Source organism: Anas platyrhynchos, chromosome 10 (assembly GCF_047663525.1).
Source record: "Anas platyrhynchos isolate ZD024472 breed Pekin duck chromosome 10, IASCAAS_PekinDuck_T2T, whole genome shotgun sequence".
NCBI classification, from domain to species: Eukaryota; Metazoa; Chordata; class Aves; order Anseriformes; family Anatidae; genus Anas; species Anas platyrhynchos.
Window position 1 is genome coordinate 13,571,929 of NC_092596.1, and position 25,388 is coordinate 13,597,316.

General features: G+C 44.3%; 1 protein-coding gene and 1 long non-coding RNA gene across 8 annotated transcripts in view; both read left to right on the top strand.

Annotated features, from left to right (window-relative positions):
- Window positions 1-25,388, top strand: part of LOC106016476 (uncharacterized) — a 183,682-nt gene that overhangs the window by 57,394 nt on the left and 100,900 nt on the right. The window lies entirely within an intron of this gene.
- Window positions 12,229-14,742, top strand: LOC101802833 (transcription factor SOX-3). The gene has a single exon (XM_027465289.3). The coding sequence runs from the start codon at window positions 12,755-12,757 to the stop codon at window positions 13,709-13,711; it is 957 nt and encodes a 318-aa protein (XP_027321090.1). The 5' UTR covers window positions 12,229-12,754; the 3' UTR covers window positions 13,712-14,742.

Genomic DNA, 25,388 nt, shown 5'->3' on the forward strand with positions numbered 1-25,388 from the left:
CTAGTCTAAGAGAGAAATTTCAGTGTTAGAACAGTAGGGAGAAAGGAATGTGATAAAAAATAAAACCAAAATGCTGCCTAACTGTTTTAAAAAATGACAGGAGTTCATACTGAGTTCTGAACTTCCTGATTTGAATCTCCTGCTATTAAATTATCACAATAAACACACACTCTAATCCAGACACCAGAAGACTTCTGCTTAGTTCATGCTCGTGAAGGAAGGATAAATAGTGTTGCCACTTATCAAAATTAAGATTTTTTGAAAATGAGGGGAAAAAAAGTGCTGAGTTTAATTACCCGTTTTAATTAGTGTATTAGATAGCATGAAATAATTCATTCCTGTGATTACAGAACCAGCAGAGCCCTTTGCGTATGGTTTCTGTCAGAATTTTTCGGATGCACAAAAACAATTTTTCCTGCTATTTCATTCATTTTTATTTATAGCCCATTTCTAATGCAAATACTGGCCCAAAATCAAGTGCTAAGGAAGCTGGCTGACTTGGCAATGGAGATAGAGTAGGAATGTAAAGGATTAGAGTGCTTAATGTACTGGAAAGAAGTTTATCAATACCGACAATTCTCACAGTGCTTAATCAAACATTTAAGACAAGTGGAGAAGCAGACAGTAAAGACTTTGGGGCTTTTGAACAATAAAAGCAAACAAACTGTCTTGTCAGTACATGTCAGTCTATGGTGGAATAAAGAAATGCCTATAATTTAGTTACTCTTTTCATATAGATAGCTAGTGGTTTTAGCTACTTAGCTAGAGTGTACTGACTTTAAAATGACTGTAAGTAATTCCTGAGGAAAATGAAGTATAACTTTTGTTGTCCTTTGTTGTCTGAATTGAGGATTGCAGCATTGTGACTACGTTTTCCCTTGTGCCATTTACAGCTTCATGACTATTACGGAGGATTAAGAATTTTTTTTTTATTTTTATTTTTTTGTTTAAAGGCAATTTGTTAATAGATTTCTTTTTATTAACACACGTTAACGGATAGTAGAGTCTGATCCTTCAGTAACACACTTTTTGTGGACCTCACCAGAGCTCCAGACAGGGTCAGGACCAGAGATGGGAGACGAGTGGTGCTCTGTATGTGCCTGCAGGGTTACTTTGGGTACGAGGCTCACAGCCCTGAACTGCCTGAGCTAGACCTATACGTAACAGTCTGCAAATTTACTACATATTTTTTTGCTGTTGATTCAGGAAATCTAGAACCCAATCTAAAATGCCTGACATAAATCCTTCTTTAGCTTTGAGCGATATCCTTAGAGAAAATCAGGATCCTATGCAAAGAGAAATAGATTCCAGTTTCTGGTTGGATTTCAGTGCTACTGAGATAAATGCAAAGTAACTCAGCAGAAGCCAGGCTGTGTCTTTGGATTTACACTCACATCAGAACTCTCTTAATCCGACACTCAGTATCCTGGTATCAGAACCAAAGATCAGTAAATATTTTTTAAGAAAACAGGTGCTGTGAGACCAGGAATGTTAAATTAACGTGTGAGAGAACATTAAGAATATGCTGCATGCTCTGTGAGCAAGCAGAAGGGGAAACTGCTTCCTTGAAATAATCTCAGAAACCAACAAAATAATAAAAATAGAGGTGAATGCTTATTAATTACTGGTGACATGACAACTACCACAATAACATATTTGTCATCCAGTAACTTAGTAAAATTTATCTTGCAAAAGAAAACTGAACTGTGGTAGCTATAAAACAGAAAATGCAATAAAAGATGATCAGTTCAAGGGAGAAATTAATTAGGAAGTAGTAAGCAATTAAAAGGCAGTAAAAATTCAAGATAGCATTTTTATTTACTTTTTCAGAATTGAATGAGTGCAATTCCAGTTATCTCAAGTTCCTTTATCTAGTCTACTAGTACAAGCAAAGACCCCGTGCCTAGTACTACTTTCCCACATTGACTGAAGTTGAGAGAAGCTGTGTAGCAAATTCGCCCAAAACACTTCTGAAATTCTATTTATATTTTCATTCCTTAACTACATAACACATACAAGCATTAGATTTCAGATGTCACCATTTGCTACTTAATATTACTCCAGCAGTCAATCTTCTGTTTGTCAAGAGGCTGTGCTCCAGTTCATGTTTTTCCACAAAGCTGGGTGATGCTACTTCAAACATAATAGTTTCAATGCAATTGATTTTGTTTGGCTACATGATAAATGTCCTAAAATAAAACATTTTCTCTCAAAGAACAACAACAGGAAAAAAATAGGAAAAAAAAAAAAAAAAAAAAAAAAAGCTTAATTTATCTAAGAAATTAGATTAAATTCTGAGTCTAGGCAAAATGTGTATTTGAGTTTTCTTGATATTAGTATCAAGGTTTGCAGGTGTACATCATACCCCATTTGCTCATGAATTATATGCAACACTGTAGAAGGCTGACTTCAGTAATAAAAGAAATGCAAGTATGCATTTTGAAAACCTAGTGATTGTTATGTTTACACCAACTCTTTCATTTTAGAATGTAATATGACTTCAGCCATGTTACAGTTGGACCTTGTAGATCTGGTACTCGAAAGTTAAAACCGTCCTGGCTACATAATGCGTATGCAGATGTGAGCTTAATTTTTGTGTCTGTTTACCATGATGCAAATAGACAGCTACCTTTTTGGCCATTCACACCTGCTAATAGTGCATATGCATACACAGTCATGGTAATTTCACATGCAGATTACATGCATTGTTACATATGTACCCATGTCTTGAAGACCCATAAATCCTGCAGGGAATGTCACTTTATTATTTGTACTAAAACGTTTTTATCATATGTGCAATCCTTTTCTTGTTCAGCCATTTACATTTTTGGTAGTAATTTATGTGGTCTCCATTTACATGGACACATCTGTTTTTTTAGAAAGGAACTATTACACATTATGTTGTCTCACTCCTACAAATAACTTAGAAATTATAATGCAAACTGTTCACAAAACAAATTAGTGGGAATTACAAGTGCTATTAATAAGTTGGGGTCTACATACAGCCTACCCTACAACTTCACTATTAGTGCAGTGGGAATCCTGATTCAACTGCCACATAAACAAAGTGGAAAGATTTTTCAGTTTACTGTTTTCCTTGCTCTGAGTTGCTCAGTGATTGCAACTACCAGGTTGTGTGTGTGTACACACATATATATTTTTCCTGCTTGTAACTTTTCTATCAATCTGTAAACACTAGAATTTTGGGAGCATAACAGACATAACATGAAAAGCTAAGCAGTACTGGTCACACTATCAACCAGTGTAATCTGTCTGTGTTTGATCAACAAGTTACTAGTATGTGTCATCACCATCTTTCAGATATTGCATGACCATGAAATACATAAGCTGTTATCATCACGGTTCTGAAACATATTATTGAGCAAAATGTGTGACCTGGCCTGATGCCAAGCACATAATCAGTAAAAAACAGAATTAAAAAAAAATATTCTTCACAGTTTGCAAACACGTAACTGACAAAAATGGCAGGTGTTTTACTTTTACTAGTACAAGTGTTTCAGCTTCACTCTAGGCAATAAGCCCAGGGTTAGATATTTCTTCAGGTTTCTACATAAATAGTTCATGTTGCTAGTTGTCTAGCAAACCCAATGACAAGTCAATCAAATGTGTTCCTCCAATGACATGGAGTGCAACACTGGAATTTGTTGCTGCCACAAATTCAGCAGCAGCAGGGCCAGAAGCCCATAAAAGGCAAGGAAAAAATTAATGCTACTTTACCTTGTGGCAACAATTTTTCAGATATATTTCTGAGTGTTAAAATGTTACTTTTTATGTGTGTGATATTGACATGGGAATAAGGAAAAATGCCTTACTTACTGGCAAGATTTTCAACTCAAAAGTCTTCTATTTTCCCACAACTGTAATGATATGAACAAGAGTGAGACCTGTTCATCCATACTTTCCTGGCAATTTAACTTGGAGGGCTCTTTATGTGCAGGACAGTTATTAACATCCCTTTTACCACATTCAGTTCATAATGTCTGAGTTATAATTTCAAGTTGGTTTAGAGTTAATGATGCAAAAAGGAGTTCAGAGTAAAAGAACTGAGGATACATAAGCCAGCAATGCCTACCTGTTAATTTTTCTATAGTAACTCCATGGGATCAGAATCAAAGACCTAGAAATAAAGTTATTTCTTTTGACCCATTCATGTCCTCTGTGGCATCTTGTCCTTTTTGATGGTGGGAAGTTAGCACATATCAGCAAACTATGGAACTTGGTTTTGCTCGTAATACTTAAAAGCATAGTTTTCTATGCAAACTGTAACAGCATAAGTATCAGTCATGTAAACCCAATAGGTCTCACATCAGTCTCCAATCTGGAACTGTGCAGGTTTCTCTAGCATAAGGTAGTAAACCGTAAAAATGTGTAATTTGTTCAAGATTGTGTCTTTACTTGATTAATCTACAGTCATGGTGCAACAGTTATCAATGGAAAATGATTAGTCTGGGAAGTTTGATTGTCCCTTAATTCTGATTGTGCATTTTCATGCTATACAACATCACTGACATCTTCTCTCTCATTTCCTCAGACACTTAAAATTAAGGGAATCCAAAGGAATAATAACACTGTAAATTTAAATATGTTCTATGGCTCATGATTAGTTTTGAATAAGAAAAATAGTAACACTTTTCCCTTGCATGACAATGTACAACCTGGTAGCTGTGCATCCAGTGGCAGCACTTGAGAAGTACGGAATGCCAGGGGAAGTGCAGAGTGCCCTCTCCTGGGTTAGGAAATAATCCTATTAGCCAAACTGCCCAGGAGCTGGGGGACCTTTGCTGAAGAGCAATGTGTGATTACTATTCCCTCTTACAGTGGCACATGGAGATGCAGAAAGAAGGAAATCTAGTGGAATCAAAAGAGCCTCTTAACTAAAGAGAATTAGGCTTTGATCAGATTCTACACCAGCAGAAAGATCCAGGGTGTCCTTCCACATACACATTGTGTGACCAGCCCACCTGTTCCAAAATGGCCTTGAAATACCAACTTTCCAAGTCCTCAACTTATGTATCATTGTGTAAGTTCTTCCTCTGCAAGTGTTTTCCCTACTAGAAGAGGTGTTACCTATAGAGTCAGTGGAAGTCTTGACTACTAACACAGATAATAGCGACCCCTGAGCATATTCTCATTTGTTCATAGCTTCAAGCAGTCATTGTACCTATAAAGAAGCAGTAATTGGCAGAGAAGTTTGATAGTGATTAGTCATGAGTCCTTGCATTCTTCGGTGAAGCTGGTGATTGAGTGGCTCTTGGACAATAACTTCAATATCATGTAACCGAGCTACTGTGGAAATAGAGGATGAGTGTTGGATATGAATTTAAATGGTGTAGTTATTTGTGACTCATGCTCTGATCAGAAATGTGGTTTGAGGCATGAAAACAGTCATGGCTGAAGAACTGATTCTTCAGTGAATTCTATTTCTGATATTTTATACCTATTGTATATATATAGGTATCTATATCATGTACTGGTATGCATATATATGCTATATATGCATGTACTGGTTTCTTTTAGATCCCATCATGTCCAATCCCTCCAATGTAGACTCATTTAACTTCACTCTTGTTCATTCTTGTTCTCAAAGCTCTTTTGGTTCCCTACTTCTTCATTCTTAGTAGAACTTTGCTCCAAAATCTCATTGCTCTGAAACTTTGACAGGGTTAGGTGAGACTCAGATTTTGAGAGTCAAGGAAGTTCTTTGCTCTCCAGTTGTTCATGGGAATTGAAAATAGTATAGAAGTAAAACATTGCTGTGTGGTCTGGACTGAGGATTGCAGAATCATTACTGGGTTTTCTGTAGTTCTTCATCTCACTGATGCAGGTTTTGTGCTGTGAGCTGCAGAAGTCTCAATGACACTTGAACTGCCTGTTTACATGGAGGGAAGTCTTCCCCACTAGCTAGCATAGGTATGTTTTCTCTGACAAAGTCATTTCAAATAAAATAAAATTTAAACAAAGATCTTACAAAACAAATGGAAAATTTTGCCTTAGTAAGAAGTAAGGAAGAGTCTCCCATTAATCATAGTCTTCTAACTACTATAAAGAAGGGAGATTGCTTCAAATACTGATATCAGTGCCTCCAATTTGTGACCTAGGAGATCATTCTTAACAGATTAAACTATTTCTTATTGTATGTATATTCCTGATCACAGGGGAAAAGCAGGGTTAAAATGGGATACAGGCACTGAATGAAAAGCTGGCATTCATATTTCATATTAAAATCACTTCTAATGTGATTTAGTTTTCTGTAGAGGGAAAGCAATTTTTAGTTGAACATTTACTTGTTTGTAGGTGAGAAGGATAATTATAAGACATAACAGCAAAAACAATTTGTGTATATTTGATCTTTTTGTATATATGTATTTATTTGTTCTTTGAATTAACCATGTGGACTTATTTCTAAGCAAGTAGTGTGGGGAGTGGGGGCAAAAGAGAGAAGAGGAAAAGAAAGAGTGAGAAAGAGAGTGAAGGGGAGAAAGGGGAAGGGAGGAAGAAAAGAAGAAAGAGGGAGAAAGAGGGAGGAAGAATCTCCGTGATTTTGTGTTTTATTTCTAAGAGATTTTTATAGTCTCCAGCTAATTTAATATGAGAACAGGAATTGTTTATGATAAAGCTTTGAGACTCGTATACATTCAAATAATCATTGAAAGATTATTTTAATTACAGTACGTTGCATGGTTAATGACAAATTGTCATCTGTTTGTATCATGAAGGTATGACTAGGGAGAAATGCTAGAGGAATAGAAGTGTGCTTTTATGGTTATGTCTAAGACTCAGGAAAACTTATATAAGTTTTATATTCTGGAAAAATGACAATGTTCAGAAAACAATGTCCAAATGAAATAATTTGAAAGAGAACACATTTAAAAGTTATTACACAGTAAGTTATTTTAAAGTTTTAAAAATAAAGGAAGAATATGCTAAAATAGCTGAGATATTTGAGTTAAAGGTGAGGAGAACATATCTAAAATAATCTCTCAGCAGTGAGCATAATGAAGGAACATTCATTTCAGTTCAGAAGAACTGGAATTCCTTTTGACTATAACCAAAACACAGCAGAGTGTTATTCAGCCATTTATTTTCCTCAAGTTCTTCACTCATGTTTTGTTTTCTCCAGGAAATGCATGCAAGAACGTGATGCATGTGTAAAAGACATTGTTTGGTGTGCGGTGGAAACACCCAACTACCTAACTTACAGTTTCTCTTGTTTTACTAGTTCCTTTACTGAATGTAGTTCATCTTAATGCTTGATTGACCTGAAGAACTCTGTACTGGATAGTGCTGGTGTTACAAAACATACAATATTAGTTAACTATTTACACACAAAAAAAAAATAAAAAAAAAAAATAAAAAAAAAAGGGAAATAGGAGGAGACTCTGCCTGCCCTGCCTTGGGCTTTTTGGTGCAACAGAGTTTATATTCCCCCTGTGTTTTTCCACTTTCCTTATATGAAATGAACAGCTGTAATTGAAAAGCAAGAAGCTCCATGGTTTATAGAAATAGGTGTTGTTAAGAGCCTTAGCCATCTAATTTTCTTCCTATTGCAGGGCAGGCTTCCTATTGTCTGTCCTTTAGAGCTAATTTCTTTTCTGATCAAAAGGCCCACATCATTGAAAAGGTAGTAATGACTATTCATTTGGTTGAAACCTCCATTCTGCAGCCTGCAAAGCTTTATTTAGAAACTGCTATTTCTTTCTAAAAGGAAAACCTCATTTGTGTCCTCTATAATGTCAATTAAAGGAGAATATATTTTAATTATTTATCCTGGAGAGAAACCTTTCAGGATCTCAATTTGCTCTGCCAGTGATACAGGCTGTAGTTTGAAACAATATGTGCCTTCAAAATTGTATGTCAGAGAGTAGAAATAAGGTGTGTTTTGATTTTAATTTGCCACTAATTAATAGTTTATTTGCAGCTAATTAGAAAGTTACAGTTTTACAATTAATGTCTGATTTCTAATATGACTCATAAAAAGGAGCCTAGCCATCGGTACCAGCAAATAAGGTGGGTTACTGAAACCGTATGGAAAACATTAGAGGAAAGATAGATTTGCGAATTTTTAAACGGGTAAAACAGAGATGATTGAGGTTTTTTTTTCTTTTTCTGAAGAATGAGAGCAGTGATATCTCAGCCCTCTCCAGCAGGAGGGGAAGGGCCCTTGAAGGCCCACAGCAAGCCCCCCAGGATGGCTCCAGCCCCTTGGGGTAGCCAGAGGCAAGCATAACGGGGCTTTTTGAGAGACCCCCGCTAAAGTGTGCTGGGGGCAGGTCTGTTTCTCCCCACGCTTGTCCCTGTGTCCCATCCAAACCCCATCTCGCAGGGGACAGGACCCTGGGCCACCCAACGTGGTGTGTGTGGGGGTGCATCTGGGGTGTTTGGGGCCGGGGGAGTGCGGGGATGGAAGGGAGTGCACTGCTGGTGGCAGCTGTGGCCAACGGGAATGACCCGCAGGAGGAGAGTTGTGGGGACTTGGAGGAGTGGAGAGAAGTTGCGAAGTTCCTGTTACTGCCTCTTCTCTTTTAAAAGGGATTTCTCTCAGATACAACGCAGGCTGCCCCACAACAACCGCCGCTAGTGCAGCGCTCGTCTCTTTAGCATCAGTTCTCATGCTCGTTTTTGGGTGGTTTGACTCCGTGTTTCTGCATGGAAACACGTGAGTTAAACTGATTTCTTCATTGGGGCTCCGCAGCGAGCCCTGGTGAGTTGTCCTGTGCTGGTGGTCCCCTCTACAACCCTGTTAATTGGTAACTTGGAGATGAGGGGGTCCTTATTAGCAGTCTCCCTCCCCCCCGCATCCCTGCTCTCCGGCAGAAGCCAGCCCCATGAGGCGATTACCAGGAGGAGCTGTTTGTCAGAGGCTAATAAACAAATTCCTCCCGAACACCTGAATGAACGAGGGCCAGGAACAACCCAATTAAGAAACGGAGCTACTGGTTGTTTTCTGTGCCGGTGGAAACAATCCGGGCTAGAAAAGAGTCTATTCAGCGGGCGCTCCGAGAGGTCTGTTTGCAGCCCGCTATTGTTGTCAGAAGCCAAATAAAAGTTCAGCTGGGGGGAAAAAGTGATTAAAAACAACATTTGCCGCTGCCTCCTGAATGCACCGGGAAGCTTGGCTCAAAGGAATCGATCTGTACCCAAACGACGTGGCTTTTACCACGCTCCTGAGATTTTTGTTCCTAAATGTTGCTGGGTTTAATGATGTCATATCCAGAGGATCCCTCGCTTTCCTGTATGGATGAGCAGCGGGGACAGCCGCAGCCGTGTGGCAAGGCTGGTGGGAACTGGTGGTGTATGCCCCTCTCGCTGGGCTGGGGGGGTCTAGAACAAGATCTAAACAAAAAAGCAGGTGAACTTTGATTTTAAGCATCTTATGGGCATTTTCGGGGGATCATCCTAACAGTGGTCCAAACGAACGGGGCAAGTTGTGAGGACAAGCCCCCACCGCTCGTCGGGAGTTACGCTGGGGGCCGAGGGAATTGTTTTAATAATAGGATTAAACAGGGCTGGTTTGGTGCGTAGCGTTATTCTTCACAAGCCGGTGATCTTTCCTGACACAGTTCCAAGATTCCCCCTAGCTCTGCTGGTCCTGCAATTAACAGATATTAATGGCTATTGCTTATTAAGCGCTGATTGCTTGAGAAGCAGGCGGTCCCTTTTCCAACGTGCCTTTTCAGCCGTCAGGTTTCTCCCGTTCAACTTGGCTTGTGCTGTAAACTCCTGATTTCACCTCACGCTCCTTTATCACCAAAAAAGAAAAAAAGAAAAAAAAAAAAAAAAAGGAAAAGGAAAAACAACTAGAGCTTCTCTGCCTTTGACATACGTATTTTCACGCCCCCATGTGCCCCTGTCTCACCCCCCCCCCCCCCCCAGACACAGGGGGCTCTCCTAGCCCCAGACAGCTTCTCCCCCAGTCCTGACAGAGCAAATTTAGGAAAATGGCTCCGGGTGTGGGGCACAGGGAACAAGGGACCAGGCGCTGGTGGCTGCAAGCCGTTTGGCCGGGGGGTCAGACTTTTGCAAGTGTTCCGCAAGATGACTTTAGGAAATCGCAGCTGGTGGAGGAGGGCTTGCTTACTCCTCCTTGCCCCGGTTCCGCTTGCATTGGGGTGCCCGTGGTGGGATGCTCCGAGCCCCTGAGCTCCGAGTCTCCCATCCTGCTGTCCCGCAGACCCCGGGGGTGCACGGCTGGGCAGGAGCCGCGGTGGCGGCGCCGTGCGGGCTGGGATGCAGCCCCTTGGGCACCGGGCTCCTTCCTCCTGCACTCCCAAACGGGTGAAGAAATCCCCTTGGGAGTCCTGGGGATGGACCCACAGGCAGTGCTGAGAGAGGGTTCCCAGCTGCGTGCCCTGCCCGTCCCTTCTTCTAGGAACAGAAACCAGCCCCAGTCTTAAGTATTCTGCACAATGTGCGCGGCACCAAATCCCTGATGCAGCGAGAGTGCTCCGGGGATCTGCGAAGTCTGGAAATACAAACCTGTGCTTTTTTATTCAGCCGGGTTTATGTTCATAGGTAAAGAGATGAGCGGTGTTTGAAGAGAATTGTCACCTGGCATTGAAATAACGTGGATTTTAAGATGTTAAATTGTGTGCCCTTTGGAGAAAAAAATAAAAGAAAAACAAAACACCACGACGTAAGTTGAGTCTCAGGCAGCGCGAAGACAAACTGTAGGGCTAAATAAGAGTCCGAAACTTAACGTGCTAATATTTATTTAGATAATTTAGACACCGAAAGGAGCGCCGTTCACAGGGCTTTCAGCCCGTCCTAACGCCGTATACCGCCGCGTTTTTCGTTGCGTGTCAGTGGGCTCAGCTGCTCCGACGTTCATACGATCGAGTCATCTAAACGAAATGTCCGGACCTAACCACTCCGTTTCCCATCCCAGTCTGGCGCGTCTCAAACCTCAACTGGAGCGGTCAAAATATTTGGAGGGGTTTGAGTTTAAATAAAGCTCTTTGAAGCTTTTCCAGTATGTTGCAAAAGTTCCTCCCGCAGTTCCTCCTGCAGCGTGCCTTCTAGTGATAGCGCCTGAAGTACAACCTCCTCCTGCCACCCTGCACAATTTTTACCCCATCCAAACCCACACGGCAGCAAACCGAACAACAGCAAAGACAAAACTCACTGCGAGCGAGTCCCAAGCGGGATTTATTTCCCCTTCGGCTTTGCTCAGAAGATGATCTAGCCAGAAAAACTGCTACGGAACTGCAAAACCACAACCCCCCCGCCCGACACCAGGGTGTCTCCGAAGTGCTGGCACCGGCCAGGGCTGTGCCCGCGGGTCCTGCCTGGAGGCGTCCCGTCCCACCCCGTGCCAATTAGCGCCGTTATCTTCACGCTCTTCTCTCTCCGAGGGGCACCAAGCTGGGGGAGCCCCCCCTCTCCCCCGGTTGGGGTCCGGACGCCGAGGCACGGCCCCCCTTGCCCCCCCAAGCCCGGGGGGTTTGCTCCGAGCCCCCCCCCGGCGGCGCTGCCCACCTCCTCCAGCACCGCGGCTCCAGGACCCCCTCGAGGAGCTGGCGGGGGGAGGATGAGGGAGAAAGAGTGGGGCAGGGCTGGGCGGCTCCGTGCCCGCGGTGTCTTGCCAGAGCTGCTGGCCCTGCAGGTGCCGGGCGAGGAAGGGAGGAAGAAGAGGGAAAGGGAGGGGAAGGGAGGGCAGGGACGGAAAGGGAGGGCCGTGATTGACAGCTCCGCGCAGCCCCACTCCCGTCACCCCAACCCTACAAAGTTTGCTTTCACACGGAGGGAACTTTGCTGTTACCATGAAAACGGTTTTTGCGAGCACCGTGCCCCTTCCCCCTCCCGTTGGGACAGCCAAGTGGAAAAACTCAAGTGGTGAAGGGGGGGCCGGGAGGGCATTGCCCCGGCAGCAGCCAGCCCGGCCCGTACCCGAGGGAGCCGCCGTGCCCTGGCACCGGCAGGGGGACGGCTCTGTGCCCGGAGAGCGCTCCGGGACAGGGGGGGAGAGTTTAATCCCACCCCCTCCTTCATCCGCGGTGCAGGGGGGATGCGGGGGGGGGTGTCCGCGCACTGCGGGCTCGCCCCGTCTCCAGGCACCGGGCTGCGGCTCCACCGGGGAGCCCCAAATCCCTTTGTGCCCGGCGGACACATGGCTCCCGCTCGCAGCGCCCCTCCCCATCCCTCCTCCTCTTCCTCCTCCCCCCTCCTCTTCCTCCTCCTCCTCCTCCTGTCCCCTTGCCCCGCCGGCAGCTGCGGGACCCCCGCCGGCCTCTCCGCACCCCGCACCCCGCATCCCACCCTGCGCTTTCTCCTCCATCCCAGAGCCGGGAACAGAGCTCGGCGGGGGGCTCAGCAGGGGGGGTGGCAGCCCCAGCATCCCCAAAACACCAACTTTTTGCCCCCCCCCGGTCCATTACCGGCGTCGGGGCTGCCGGGAGCCTCCCGCCGATTGGCTGCCGCCCGCCCCTTTATAGCCGCCGTCAATCAAAGGCCGCCGCCGTGTGCGCGTCGCTCGGTGCTGCCCGCGGGAGCCGCTCCGCGGAACCGCTCCGCACCCGCCGGCACCGCAGCGCCTCGGGGAGAGAGCAGCACCTCTCAGCCAGGCGGCAAGAAACTTCCTCCTTCCCGTCGCGGCCGCTCAGACCGGTTCTTGCTTAATTTTTGTTATTTATTTTATTTTTGATTTTTTTTTAATTTTATTTTTTTTTTAATTTCTCCCCGAACTGCCGGTGCCCGCCTGCCCGCCGCCCTGGCGCACCTCTTGCCGGCCCCGGCCATGTACAGCATGCTGGAGGCTGAGATCAAGACGCCGCAGCCCACCCCGGGCAGCGCCGGGGGCAACCCGGCCCCGGGCAGCACCGGCAAAGGCGGCGGCGGCGGCGGGGCCAGCGGTGGAGCCGGGGCCGGCTCGGACCAGGACCGGGTGAAGCGCCCCATGAACGCCTTCATGGTGTGGTCGCGGGGCCAGCGGCGGAAGATGGCCCAGGAGAACCCCAAGATGCACAACTCGGAGATCAGCAAGCGCCTCGGGGCCGACTGGAAGCTGCTGAGCGACGCCGAGAAGCGACCCTTCATCGACGAGGCCAAGCGGCTGCGGGCTGTGCACATGAAGGAGTATCCGGATTACAAATACCGGCCCCGACGGAAGACCAAGACCTTGCTGAAGAAGGACAAATACTCGCTGCCCGGCAACCTGCTGGCCCCCGGGGGGGGCAACACGGTGAGCAGCCCCGTCGGGGTGGGCCAGAGGATTGACACGTATGCCCACATGAACGGCTGGACCAACGGGGCTTATTCCCTGATGCAAGACCAGCTGGGCTACAGCCAGCACCCGGGCATGAACAGCCCGCAGCTGCAGCAGATGCACCGCTACGACATGACGGGCCTGCAGTACAGCCCCATGATGTCCACGGCGCAGACCTACATGAACGCCGCCTCCACCTACAGCATGTCCCCCGCCGCCTACGGCCAGCAGCCCTCCACGGCCATGAGCCTGGGCTCCATGGGCTCCGTGGTGAAATCCGAGCCCAGCTCGCCGCCCCCGGCCATCACTTCCCACTCGCAGAGGGCCTGCCTGGGAGACCTGCGGGATATGATCAGCATGTACCTGCCCCCCGGGGGGGACGCCACAGACCCTTCGGCCCTGCAGGGCAGCAGGTTACACAGTGTGCACCAGCACTACCAGAGCGCCGGGACTGCCGTCAATGGCACCGTACCGCTCACCCACATATAGACTTGGCCCTGCAGACGGCTCCCCGCCTCCATCCCTCATCCCGCTCCTGCACCGCACCGGGACGTACGGCAGTGTTCCTCGGCTTAGCAGACTTGATACTAACTTTGGAGACATTTTAAGAAGGAAATCCGTTAGCTGTGTCATTTTATTTTTTTGTACAAAAAAGAAACCATATTTGAGCAAGCTGTTATTTTAATAGAGCACAACTCCTGCCTCCTAGAAGCCCCTGTGAAGTTTTTAAACCACGGCAACTTTGGTTTCTGCTAGGTTGGGCACTGTTTTGTTCGCTTCAAAGGTTCAAAAAAGTCTCGCATCTTTCACAGTTTGATTTCTAGCGTGAAACGAAATGAAACAAGCAACAAAAACCCGGCGGGCTCTTGTTTTTAAACTCAGTTGTTCAGTTGTTTACATTTTCGTTGTGGTTACTTAAGTGTTGTTCTTCCCACCTCGCCGAGTATTGCTTGGTTTCTAGCTGCAATCTGTAGCGTTCACGACTTCTTAACTTTAGGGATTTGCTCCTTAAAAAAAAAACAAGGGGAGGTGGGAAAGAGCTGTGCGGGTCGCAAACGCATTTCTTTTATTTATAGTAAGTTGTGTGTCTTGTTTTTTTTTCTTAAACTGTAAACTTATGTAAATTGGTTTGTGAATTTTACTGTGAACCATGTTTTGACATATCAGATGAAGAAACGTTTTAGTTTTTTGTTTACCGGATTTCTTCCAAAAAAAAAAAAAAAAGTAATCGAAAGACTTCTTCCCTGTTCCTAGTCCTCGTTTTCTTCCCCTTCCCAAACGAAGAGCCCGACCAATGCATTTGGTACCGGGCACGGCGGCGGTGCGGGCTTGCTCCCTGCCCGGCCGGGGGCTACCACAGCATTTCGGCAGGGTTCCTGCTGCCATCACGTCCCGGCCTCGGTTTTGGGTTCTCCTGGGAGCCCTCTCCTTGCTCGGTGCCGAGAGGCGATGTGCTGCCGCTCTCTGAGCCGCCACCACTTGTTGCCGCTCCGGCCGGCGGGGAGGGAAGGGGGTTAAGCGTGTGCGCCTCGTTTTCTTTCTTTTTCTTTTTTTTTTTTTTTCTTTGGAGGATTTGCCCAGAAACCCGACCTCATCTAAAATATTTACAAAAGTAAAACCCGCTGGGGAACTCTTAATTAGACTCTATTAAAAATGAATGGTTACAGGAGTCCCCAGAGGAAATAAATAATTCAATCTTTTCAGTGTGTTTGATGAGTGTGTTTTGAGTCTGGACAACTTTTCTTTATTTTTTTTAATTTAGGAGCCCACGTTGTTCTCAGCTCTTTCTGGGGGCACTGCAGCCCTGTACCCCATTGGACCGCATCCTTCCCCCGGGTCTGCTGCAGCCTGGTGGCAAATGGTCCTGGACCCCCAGTTGTGGGGGCAGCACCTTAGGGCTCTGTGTCTTGTAGTGCAAAGCCCCCAAAGTCTCTGCCTTTCTTTTGCTTCAGCTAACGGGTTCACTGGTTGTCTTCCCACGGAAGGGATAGGAAACAGAGGCTGTTCTTGTTGTTTGCCTTGGTTTTGGATGGAGGGGCCTGCTTCGTTTGCCCCCCGTGAGATGTGGTGCTGGGAAGGCTTCGCGTCCCTCCGCTGCCCACTGAAAGTAGCTGGGATCTGCTGGGGGCAGTGGGAGCACTGTCTCCACTGGGACACGCATCCGAGTTCGGCCAGGTCCTTCCTCTGGCTGTTGCAAGAGGAAAAAGCAAGTGTTGTGCAGACTGCACCGCCAGTCCCTTTCTCTGGTGTAGGGCCAGGCTCTCAGCCAGCCGGAGAAGGGAGCACCCAGAGTGGCTGCTGTAGGCCCACAGGTCCCTGCCCGGGCCACTCACACTACACAGACGAGCACCAGGGTTGTGAGCCCAGGGCCATGCTCTCCATCCCACACAGGTGAGCCCTGGCACTGCACAGGTCCCCTCTGCTCTGGAGCAGCCGAGCAGGAGCTGGGGGAACCACTTTGCACACTTGAACCCAGTGTGTCTAACACTCAGCTCAACTCCTTAACACTGCTGGTGACACCTCTGGCAAACCTCTGGTGTTGCTTTCCCCTGCTCGCACTGCCACTGTTCAGGTAGGAGCGGGCCTGCTGCCAGCCCTGGCAGGATAAGCAGCCCCGTACCCCAAAGATCGGTGGTGCTACCTGAGGGAAATGCAGGGGCAGCAGGAGGTCCCATTTCATCTCAGCTCTGGGTGAAGCAGTTCCCCCCAACACTCCCCACGGGCAATGCAGGGACAATGCTAGGAGGGGAAGCAAGAAGGTCCTGAAAACCCAGCCTTCCAAGAAAGGGTTGCGATGCGAGTCTGACAAAAGTGAGGGCTCCTGACCTGCGGCACTGGAACTGTGTTTGCTGTCTTCAAAGTTGAATGGCAGCTGCGTCACTATAGGAGGTTGTTCTGTTCACCTGAGTTCTCTACAAATGGATTCTCTGCCGTAAAAGGGGAGAAGCCCGACTCTTCAGAAGGCTTGCAGCATTTGAATTCAAGTTATCCTCCTCATTTTCCACAAGTCAGGGCCTAAATGTAGCTGGTGAGCAAGTCCCTGAGGCGACACCAGAAGATTTCCTCTGTATTAACTGATGAGCTCTCTGTGGAAGCTCACCTCAGTGGTTTGGCTTGCGGGGGCTTTTACTGAGCTATTGCTTTTAAGATACCCAGACAAAATCCTCGACAGAGCTTTCAGCTTCCTGCAGCTGAACTTTATCCCGGGGCTGAAAAGCCTCTGGCTGCTGGCTGTGGGCAGAGTCCTGTGAACAGGCACACAGCTGGATGGGGAGAGACCCATTGCAAACTGAAAGTAATGAACCCAGCCTTGCACATAAGCACAAGTACAGAAATGGCCTCTTCTCCACACACATTTTCCATCAGGGAGCCATTGCCTAAAAGACAACTTTTTTTTTTTTTTTTTTTTTTTTTTCCCCTAAGATCACTGTTACATCTTTTGCTTGGATTCAGGGAATTTGCCTGGAGAGCAAATGCAGTAACACGTGCCCTTGAGAATTAACGAAGGTGTATTTTATTTGTTCCACTCTTCATTTTTAAAATTTCAGTTAATTTCAGACACATCCTGCATGCTTTTAAATCCAAGTGTCTCTTAAGCAATGCCTGTGAGGGATTTCATGCTCCTGCTTGCGTGTAAGAGATCAGGATCAAGCCACTACATTCTGATGGAGAACAGGTGAAGCTGCAAACAGGTGTGATGTGTTAGCTCTGTGGAAGATGTTTTTGCAGAGGATCCTTCACTCCAGCAATCTTCAGCACAGACAGGACTGTAAGCGAAATGCTGAGTGCAAAATCATAAGTGTTTGCCCCATAGAAAAACTACAGCCATATATTGGAACGTCTAGAATAGAGGCAAGTGCATCTATTACCCCTAGAAAGACAGACTTGGCAGGGGAGGGGTTAACGATGTTAGCATTTAAGTGTAATGACAATATTTAGGCTTTCGTGTTAACACTTTTTTGAATGGAGGAGTGGAGATCGCAGTTGTTGCTAATGTTAGTCTGTCAAGAAACAGCATCTCGGGTTACATTTAGATGGTTCCTTCCTTTACCAGAGAGCTGCAGAAAGAATTTATTTCCACAAAAATTGATAAGTGAAAATATTTTAAATTAAATTTTAGATACAGTCTGGTTAGGTTGGACCTGGCAGAGATCTTTGATTGTGGCCATTTGGGGAATATTTTTAAACCTCCTTTTTTGCATTTCTATTTTTTTCACTGTTAAAAGAGATGATGTTACATGAAGAAAAAGCCATGTGATTAGCACAAACACTTTAAGAAAGCATTTATAAATCAGTGCTTTCCTGTGTCAGATGTGAGACTAGGAAAGTATACTTTTCATTAACATTAGAAAGATAGTCTAACATAGAGTATGTCTATTTCCCAATGCTCGCGGAAAGAATTATTTCAAAGGAACAAATACAGCTGAAGAGGTGAAGTTAAGTGATGTTCAGGACTAGAAAGTTGCTGTTACCAGCAGTGCCTGCAAAAGTGAGAAGTTGGATACGATTTCTTTTCTACTTATTTAGAGCTTCCTTCTATGTTTACTGTAGTCATCTCTAGTTAATTTACATGTTGCAGATTCAGATTCTTTCTGTGATAAGCACGGAGTGACAAAATGCAGAAATCTTAAAAAGAAAGACATGAAATTTAAATGCATTACTTCTAGGATTTCCCAGGAAGGATTGGAGAGTTGTTATTGCAGGCTTGCTTGCATGGGGTAAGTTAGTGATTAATGCAGATTAAGTTTACCAGAATAGTTTCCCATATGCTTTTCTATTGTGACTTTTTACTGATGCCACTGGATGCAACAATAATTGCAACACAGTGACTTTTATTTCACAACAGCATGTCCTCAGGATGAGGAATTAATTATTCTTTGCTGTGAATACTATTCACAGCCAACTTCTTTGTGTTGCTAGTCAAGTAAACAGGATTTCAGATTTGCCTCCTCCAAAGACATCCTCAGAAGCTCTTTATTCATTTTATACCTCAGTCTTCCAGTTTCTAAAATGAGCTCTGTACCTACGTCGTGCAGCAGGGCAGGTTGCACTGCCTGGCAGTGAGCGAGTGTGTGAGTGAATGGGGGTTTGTCACAGCGTGTCCATAAAGAGACGCATTCATCCCTCCTCTGTGATAAGCAAAGTACATACCACTTAAATGCTATTTATGACAGCGTTATTCACAGGATGCTCATCTTTATGAGAATTCTTTTATTCTTGTTGCTAAATTCAATTAAACCGTATTTATGCCTGGTTACTTCTCTTTGGTTGTACATCAGATAAAGGGAAATCAACCTGAGCACGATTTGGCCTGGCTTAAAAACCCTTGTGCTCGTGTAGCTGAAGTGTCTGATCCACGTCCACGCGAGGAAGCAGTTGGGAGTTTTTAACACATTACTGCCCCAGAGCTGTTTGCGCAGCTCCTCTCCTGGAAATCGCTCTGGCTTTGTCAGTGCTTTGGCCATCACAGTTCACATGCTGGTGGGTTGGTGCAAACTCACCTCGGCTGACAGGGAGAAAAGAAGTGTGAAACATAAACTACTGCATAAGCTGCGCTGCTTCCAAAGAAATGCAAAGTGAAGCAGATTCTCAGAGCCCCAAATTGCTGTGTGTATGCTCCACGTGCAGAGCAGCCCACAGCTTGAAAAGAGTCAGGCATGAGTGGGGAATGGCTAGGAATAAGAGGGAAATTAAGCAATGTTAATAACTTGTGAGCTTCTGTCTGTCATTTATCTCTTCTGGGGCTTCTGATTGAGACTTCTGGCCTTGGTGAGCTTTTTTCTTTGTCTCCTTGAAGAATATTATGCATCATTTCTATACAGGCCATAGGAAATAGTATAGCAGTGATTGCACCCAGCCTTCAGGATTTCCCCTTTGTACTAGACTCTGCTTATTCATTTCGTGCATCATCATTCACAGCTTGCTGTGCTGATTTCAGAAATTCTATACATCTACTTGACACAAAGAGGAGAGACAGAACATAGTGGTGGACGTGGCTTAGGTGCATGTAACGTCTGTTCTTGAATACCATTTGCAAGGGAAGAAATCTTGAAAGTCAATGGGAACTTTGCCCATTCAGAGTTCAGGATAACGCACTTGGCATTGATTTCAATTTCATTGTGCTGTGCTGCCTAGTCAGAAAAGCTTCTCTTCCACAAAGTTAAGAAAAGGTATTTTAATCTAAATCTTTTTTTTTTCTTTTTTTTTTCTTTCTTTTTTTTTTTTCTGTCTTTCTTTCTTTCTTTTCTTCCCTTTAAGATTCACGGGGCAGTTTTCATTTTATAGCCTGCAAACAGCACATGTTATAGCAGCAGTTCTTTATGAGCACTAAGTTGCACATTCATTGTTGAGCAAAAGGTATCTTTCTTTTATACTTTAGTCTACAAAACAGGTGAACATTTGTGAAACAGGTGTGAATTTTTTAAGAGCATACCAGAGCTGGGATAGTAACATGAATTAATTGTCATGCCCTTAAAGTAAAAGGAAGTAAAGGAGTTGAATATGCAAAGTGGCAAACATATGTGTCAAGGTAATTCTGTGTAGCCTTTCAGGCATTCAGCAGGGGCAGCAGGAGCTGCTGCAGTAAGGATTAGCCCCATCTGCATTCTCTCAGGGAATTTCCTAAATATGGTTGAGGGGATTTTTCTGACTAGGCCCATTTTGTGGAGATCAAGCAATGTTATAACAAAAGATTTAAAAACAAAACAAAACAACAACAACAACAAACTATTTTCAAGGTAAGGATACTAAATTCTTGAAAGTATTTTCCTTTCTTTTCCAATATTTCTTCTGCTCTTTTTTCCCTCAAGAGATTTCAGTCTACTTGTGTTGTGTGGGAATAATTCTAGCCAAAAATAAGATGTTTTGATTTGTAAGTCCTCAGTTAGCAAATAGTGATAATTTTGGATGAATCGAGAGAAAATAAGGATTATCCTTTTGCCTTTTCTTTAGACATCGATATAACAAGAAGATCACTTAAGAATTTAGGCTGTGCTGGCATTTAAAGGTCTCCTGCTCGAGATTCTGGAGTAGGAAACACTATTGTTTTGGCCTCTAGCAGAACTGTCCATCTGTGCATTGGAGTTATTCTCTTCTTTGATGACTGACAAGCCAATTAACAATAGAAGGGGACTGGTGAGCTACATGGAGGAGAATGGCACTGCCAAAATCTGGCCAATCATACGGGTTTCCTGTTACATAGAAGCATCTCCTACAACCATTTTCTCTTTAATTAGGCAAGAGAGGACTAGAATTTAGGCCAGTGACTTCAGGATACTGCTCTGTTACACACAGGCTTGAGAAAGTGAATTTCTCCTACAAGGTTTCACCATAGGAAAAAATCTCTTATTTCCTAAGAGAAGTCCTGATCTCTAGTTTTCATCAGAGAACTAAGAAGCTAGTTTCAGCTAGCTTCCCACCAGAAGTGTGTTGGTAGCCCCAAACCTGTTGCTGGCATTTCTGCAGAATGCTTTTTCAGCTGCTGTCACCATTCAAATGTAAAGAGATTGCTGACATGATCATATTGCAGGAGGTGGGTGCTGAGCACCTCAATGCCTGGTTTAGTGTAGGACTCAAGAGGAGGAAGTGCAAATACTGCCCAGGAGTGGTGCTGGGAAGACACTGACAGACATCTGGTGCTTTATCTGCTTCATTTTCAGTGCAAAGTAGGTAGATGAATAGCAAAAGTCTTTTCATTTATTTATTTATTTATTTTTCTTCTGGTGCCACTTACAGGCAAGTCGTTTTGGGTTTGAAAGTGCAACCAGAGGTTTCTGTATCAGAAGGACAACTCAATACTGAACTAAGTACACAGTAATGGTTTCTGAAGTACTCTGGTTATAGCACTGGATTGTGTGCTCTGATTTGTGACAAGGAAGCAGGTGAATGTGATCCCGGCATGAGAAGCAGCCAGTAGCATAACCTTCTTGGTGATTTTCAAAATGGAGACTGCAGAGATCATTATCAACCCATATGGGAAGCTCCTGAACAATCCCTGATGAGAACCACTGCCAGATGTGTGTTTTAAGATTTCTGCCTTGGTTTGCCCATAGAAGCACTGGGGAGAGAAGCAAGTGGAGCAGACCTTCCTCAGCAGGGAGAGAAACAAGTCATAAGTACGTCAGGGTTATAACAGCAGAGCTCAGCAGCTCAGGTGACGGGGGAGGATTTAGTACTACATTGTCGCTTCATGGGAAAAAAAAAAAAAAAGGCTTCCAAAGGGGAAGCAGGTGACTTTAATAAACTGCATCATAAGTTTTGTTGCAAAAATAACCCTTTGGCACTTTTTACTTTAACGTGTTTTTGACTGCAAATTTTTCAGAGGAACAGAACTTGTTTTCTCCCAACTCCTACAGCATTAGATGTGATTTTGATGATCACACGCATTCATATACCTAAGCAGGTTTAATCACCATTTGTGCCTGTCTTAATTCTAGCTCCAAAGACTGGCAGCCCAGAGGGAAGTGTGGGAAAGCAAATAGTAACCCACAGCATGGGAGGTAAGTGAAAGCAGTGGCTCTGTGAAACGCATTGTTCCAGCTAAACTGAGACCCTTTCCTTTTCTTTGAAGCCTTGTAAGGCTGTGTTCGTGATCTGCAGTGATGCAAGTGGAAGGGAGGACTAGAGACAGAGCACCAGTTTAAAACTAGGCTTCTATGATTTAATCACAAGTCATTCTCTTGCTGCAGACGTGAGAAGTATGTGTGTAGAAAAATGGCAGTGTGATAAACAGTACCAGGAGTGTTTTTTTTCTGAGTCCTTTTAGTGAAGTCTGGGCAGGGAGGTTAGATGTAAAAAAGGAGAATGATACAACTAATGGAGATGGAAGCGGAAGGCCCAAAGATAATGGGATGAAAGGAGTTTATCACCTAGAAATATGTATGTTTCATCGCTGAGGATTATTTAAAACCATGAAGAAAACAACACAATATTATTTTGTATTTAAAATGCATCTGTATTTTGCATGTCTCACAGTTCCTTTTTCAATATGCACAATGTGACCAGCATCTAGTTTATCCTTACCTTGAAACGGGAACACAACATAAAAATCAGTTGTAGCTAATGACTGAACAGGAACAATAGAGATCTACTGGCATTTTTCCCTAAAATCTCTGTGAAGGGGAGGCCGGGGAGCTTTCGGAGGGAGCTAGTCCAAATCTTCTGAATTTCGATGAGGATTTCTCTAGTTTGTCTCCCATTCTGGTTGGCTGCATTATTATTTATTTCATCACTCAAATTGTGGTAGGTGCTGCTTGCCTTACAGTATGAATAGCAAGCTGTTGGGCTCAGTAGAGTTCACTTATGCAGTAGGAGAGAGTAATTCTCTCCTCTGCAGGAACAGCTGGGTAAAATTTAATAGTCTCAGCTATGCCACAGGGGGCTAGGGTAAAGGATCATAATGGTTCCTTCTGACCTTAAAATATATAAGTTTATAACAATATGTGAGTATATAACAGGATGGTATCCTGGCCTCAGGAATAAAGTCAGCAGATTCCCCCTACGGTGTCTTCTCTGACAAGTTGCTGTCTAAAAGCTTAAGAAAGACACAGCATGGAGCAGCATGACCACAATAGAGGATAGGAGAGAACAGACAAACTACAAAAAGAAGGTCCTATGCTTACTTGAAGGTGTCATATGGCATACATATATGAACACACACCTTTTGGCACACAAAGTATCAGTAGATTATGCATAAATATACTACACGTGTACACTCCCTTTCAATCCAACAAAAAATATTGTTAAAATACAGGGCATTACTTAAATTGATTCAAGTTATACCAAAACCAAATACATAACTCTCAGGTCCCCATGCTATCCCTCAAATGGCGCTGCCATATTCCTACTACTTTATTTTATGGCATTGTTCGCATTCGTTGTTAAATGTAACCTGAGGAGGGACATTAGTAAGAGTTCTCTGGCAAAACCTGACAAATCATAAACCAAAAATAGTAACTTTTTCACCTGAAACGTGTCTGAATACATTCTCATTCCCTCGGTCCAGAGAAGTGCATCATCTTCGGATCGGGATATATATCGGTAGGAGCAGCTGCTAAATGTTTGACAATGTTGCTGTGTAAGTGGCCTTAAGTACCTTCAACATTTACAGGCTCCGGACTTCGGAGGGAAAGGGAAGATAACACCTAGCTAGTGCTAATGACTCTGATGGCTGAATACCAAAGAACGAGTTAGGATTGCATTGTCGAGGTGTCTTTAGAGCCAATAGGCTAGGAAACTATTTTTATCGCGAAACTTGAGATGATGTAGAAACAGCCCTGCATACCAGAGATCCTTGGGATCTGTGCATTTGTGCATCTTTGCTGGCAGGTAGAGAAGATGGCAATTTCTCAATACAATAATCGTTTGTCGTTTGCTTTTAAGTAATCTCTCAAATGTCATGGCTGTGCTGGACGCACTGTACAGACATACAGAAAAGAGTATGGGCTTTCAATGAAAAGGTAAATGGAAGGTGAGCAGGATATTTATGGAGTCTTCCAATGTATCTGTACTTGGAATTATATATTCCAGGTGCATGTCGCTGCACCACATCATCGCTTAGAGTAGCTGGAGAAGTTTGAGACTGCAGATGAAAACATATTTTGGGGCAAGAATGTCTAGAAGACATTCTCAGGAAAGATACGAAGAGGAGGATTTATGGGACGAAGTGCTGACTAGTGAAGGGAGTAGGAAATCTGCATAATACCTGAGGGATAAAGAAAGAAAAACTAGTTTTGCTGGGTGGTGCCCTGTGGCACAACCAGGAAAATGGGTTAGATTTAAGCAGGATTTTATCAAAGGAATGTCGGGGGGGGGGGGGGGGGGGGACAAAAAAACAAACAAAAAAAAAAACAACAAACAAACAACAAAAAAACCTCGGGCATACAAATTTCTTTCCAGGAAAATGTTTCAAATGTTAAACCAAGATTGAATAAAATATTGTGAAATGTATCGAAGCATCTTGCACTGGAAGAAGAAGAGATCAGTGCTTCATGGCTGTTCTGTGTACGTAATTTCTCTGAGTCAGCACTGGCAGTTAACACAGGCCGGTCGGTTTGACTTGTGTTTCCAGTAAGTTTCTCTGTATTGTTCTCGTTTGTGAACTCGGGTTTTGCCTGAATTAGAGCACTCAGTCATTTGTAAAAGAATTGATTTGCTCTGGTCGAAACGTAAATGATCAGGTGCGTCCCTGAATGTCATGGAAACTCAGGAGTTCTGTACTAGGACAGAACTCGTGACTGGATAATAATTCCTATTTTTGTCTGTTTCCTCTGCTGGATCTCAGATCACTTTACAAAGGAAATCAGTGCAACTCAATTACATTTGCAAAATGGTCCAGGGACGGCCTGAAGGGATATGCAGTACCATGTAGTGGCAATAGTTTCTTGTCTCAGGTTGATGCTCTACACACCATTTGGAAGAGAAATGTCAGAACTGGACTTATTGGTTTCCTAGGTCTGTTTGCAGCATTTCTCTATATCAATACTTCCAGAGGAGCTTCAGCAACCAAGAGGGAATTGCTCCCAGTATGCTCTTTACATCTCTGCTGAGGTTACTGGCTTTGGAGAGGGAAATGCTGAAGAGCTGGCACATTTGCCTATGTGTGCTAGCTTAAACTAATCATGCTTTCAGATACATTGGACTATTTATGCTAGAGAGGTGATAACCTTACTGTGTTATATGGGCCTCGTCACTCTGTGTAGAGGCTGAGATATGTGTTTTTCTCCTATTTTTCCCCTATTGTGGACTGCCAAAGTAGTACTGAGAGAGGGTGACTCAGCCTCTCAGCACTGCCTGAGCCTTGGAGGCTTTGTGCAATGGCTTTGGAGATCTGAAAGAGATGGTGCGGGCTGTACTGCATGCCCTACCTGGTGCTGACAACCCCGTGTGCATTTGTAGTCTGCAGGGGGTGCTTCGTGCTACAAGCTAGGTGCAACTTCATAAACCAATCAACACAAACTCACCCAAGTGTTTTTAATTTTAAGACATCCTTCCTTCTCTCAGTAAACAACCCCACTTAAATTCTAGGCTTAATTTCACTAAAAGTAAGCTTTCCTGAAGTGTATATCATGCTATTCAACACAGAAGCCATTTTCCTCTCTCTGTGGTTTGCAGTAAAATATACAAATAAATCCTAAACTCAGTCAAATATAATGAGAATTAAAGTCTA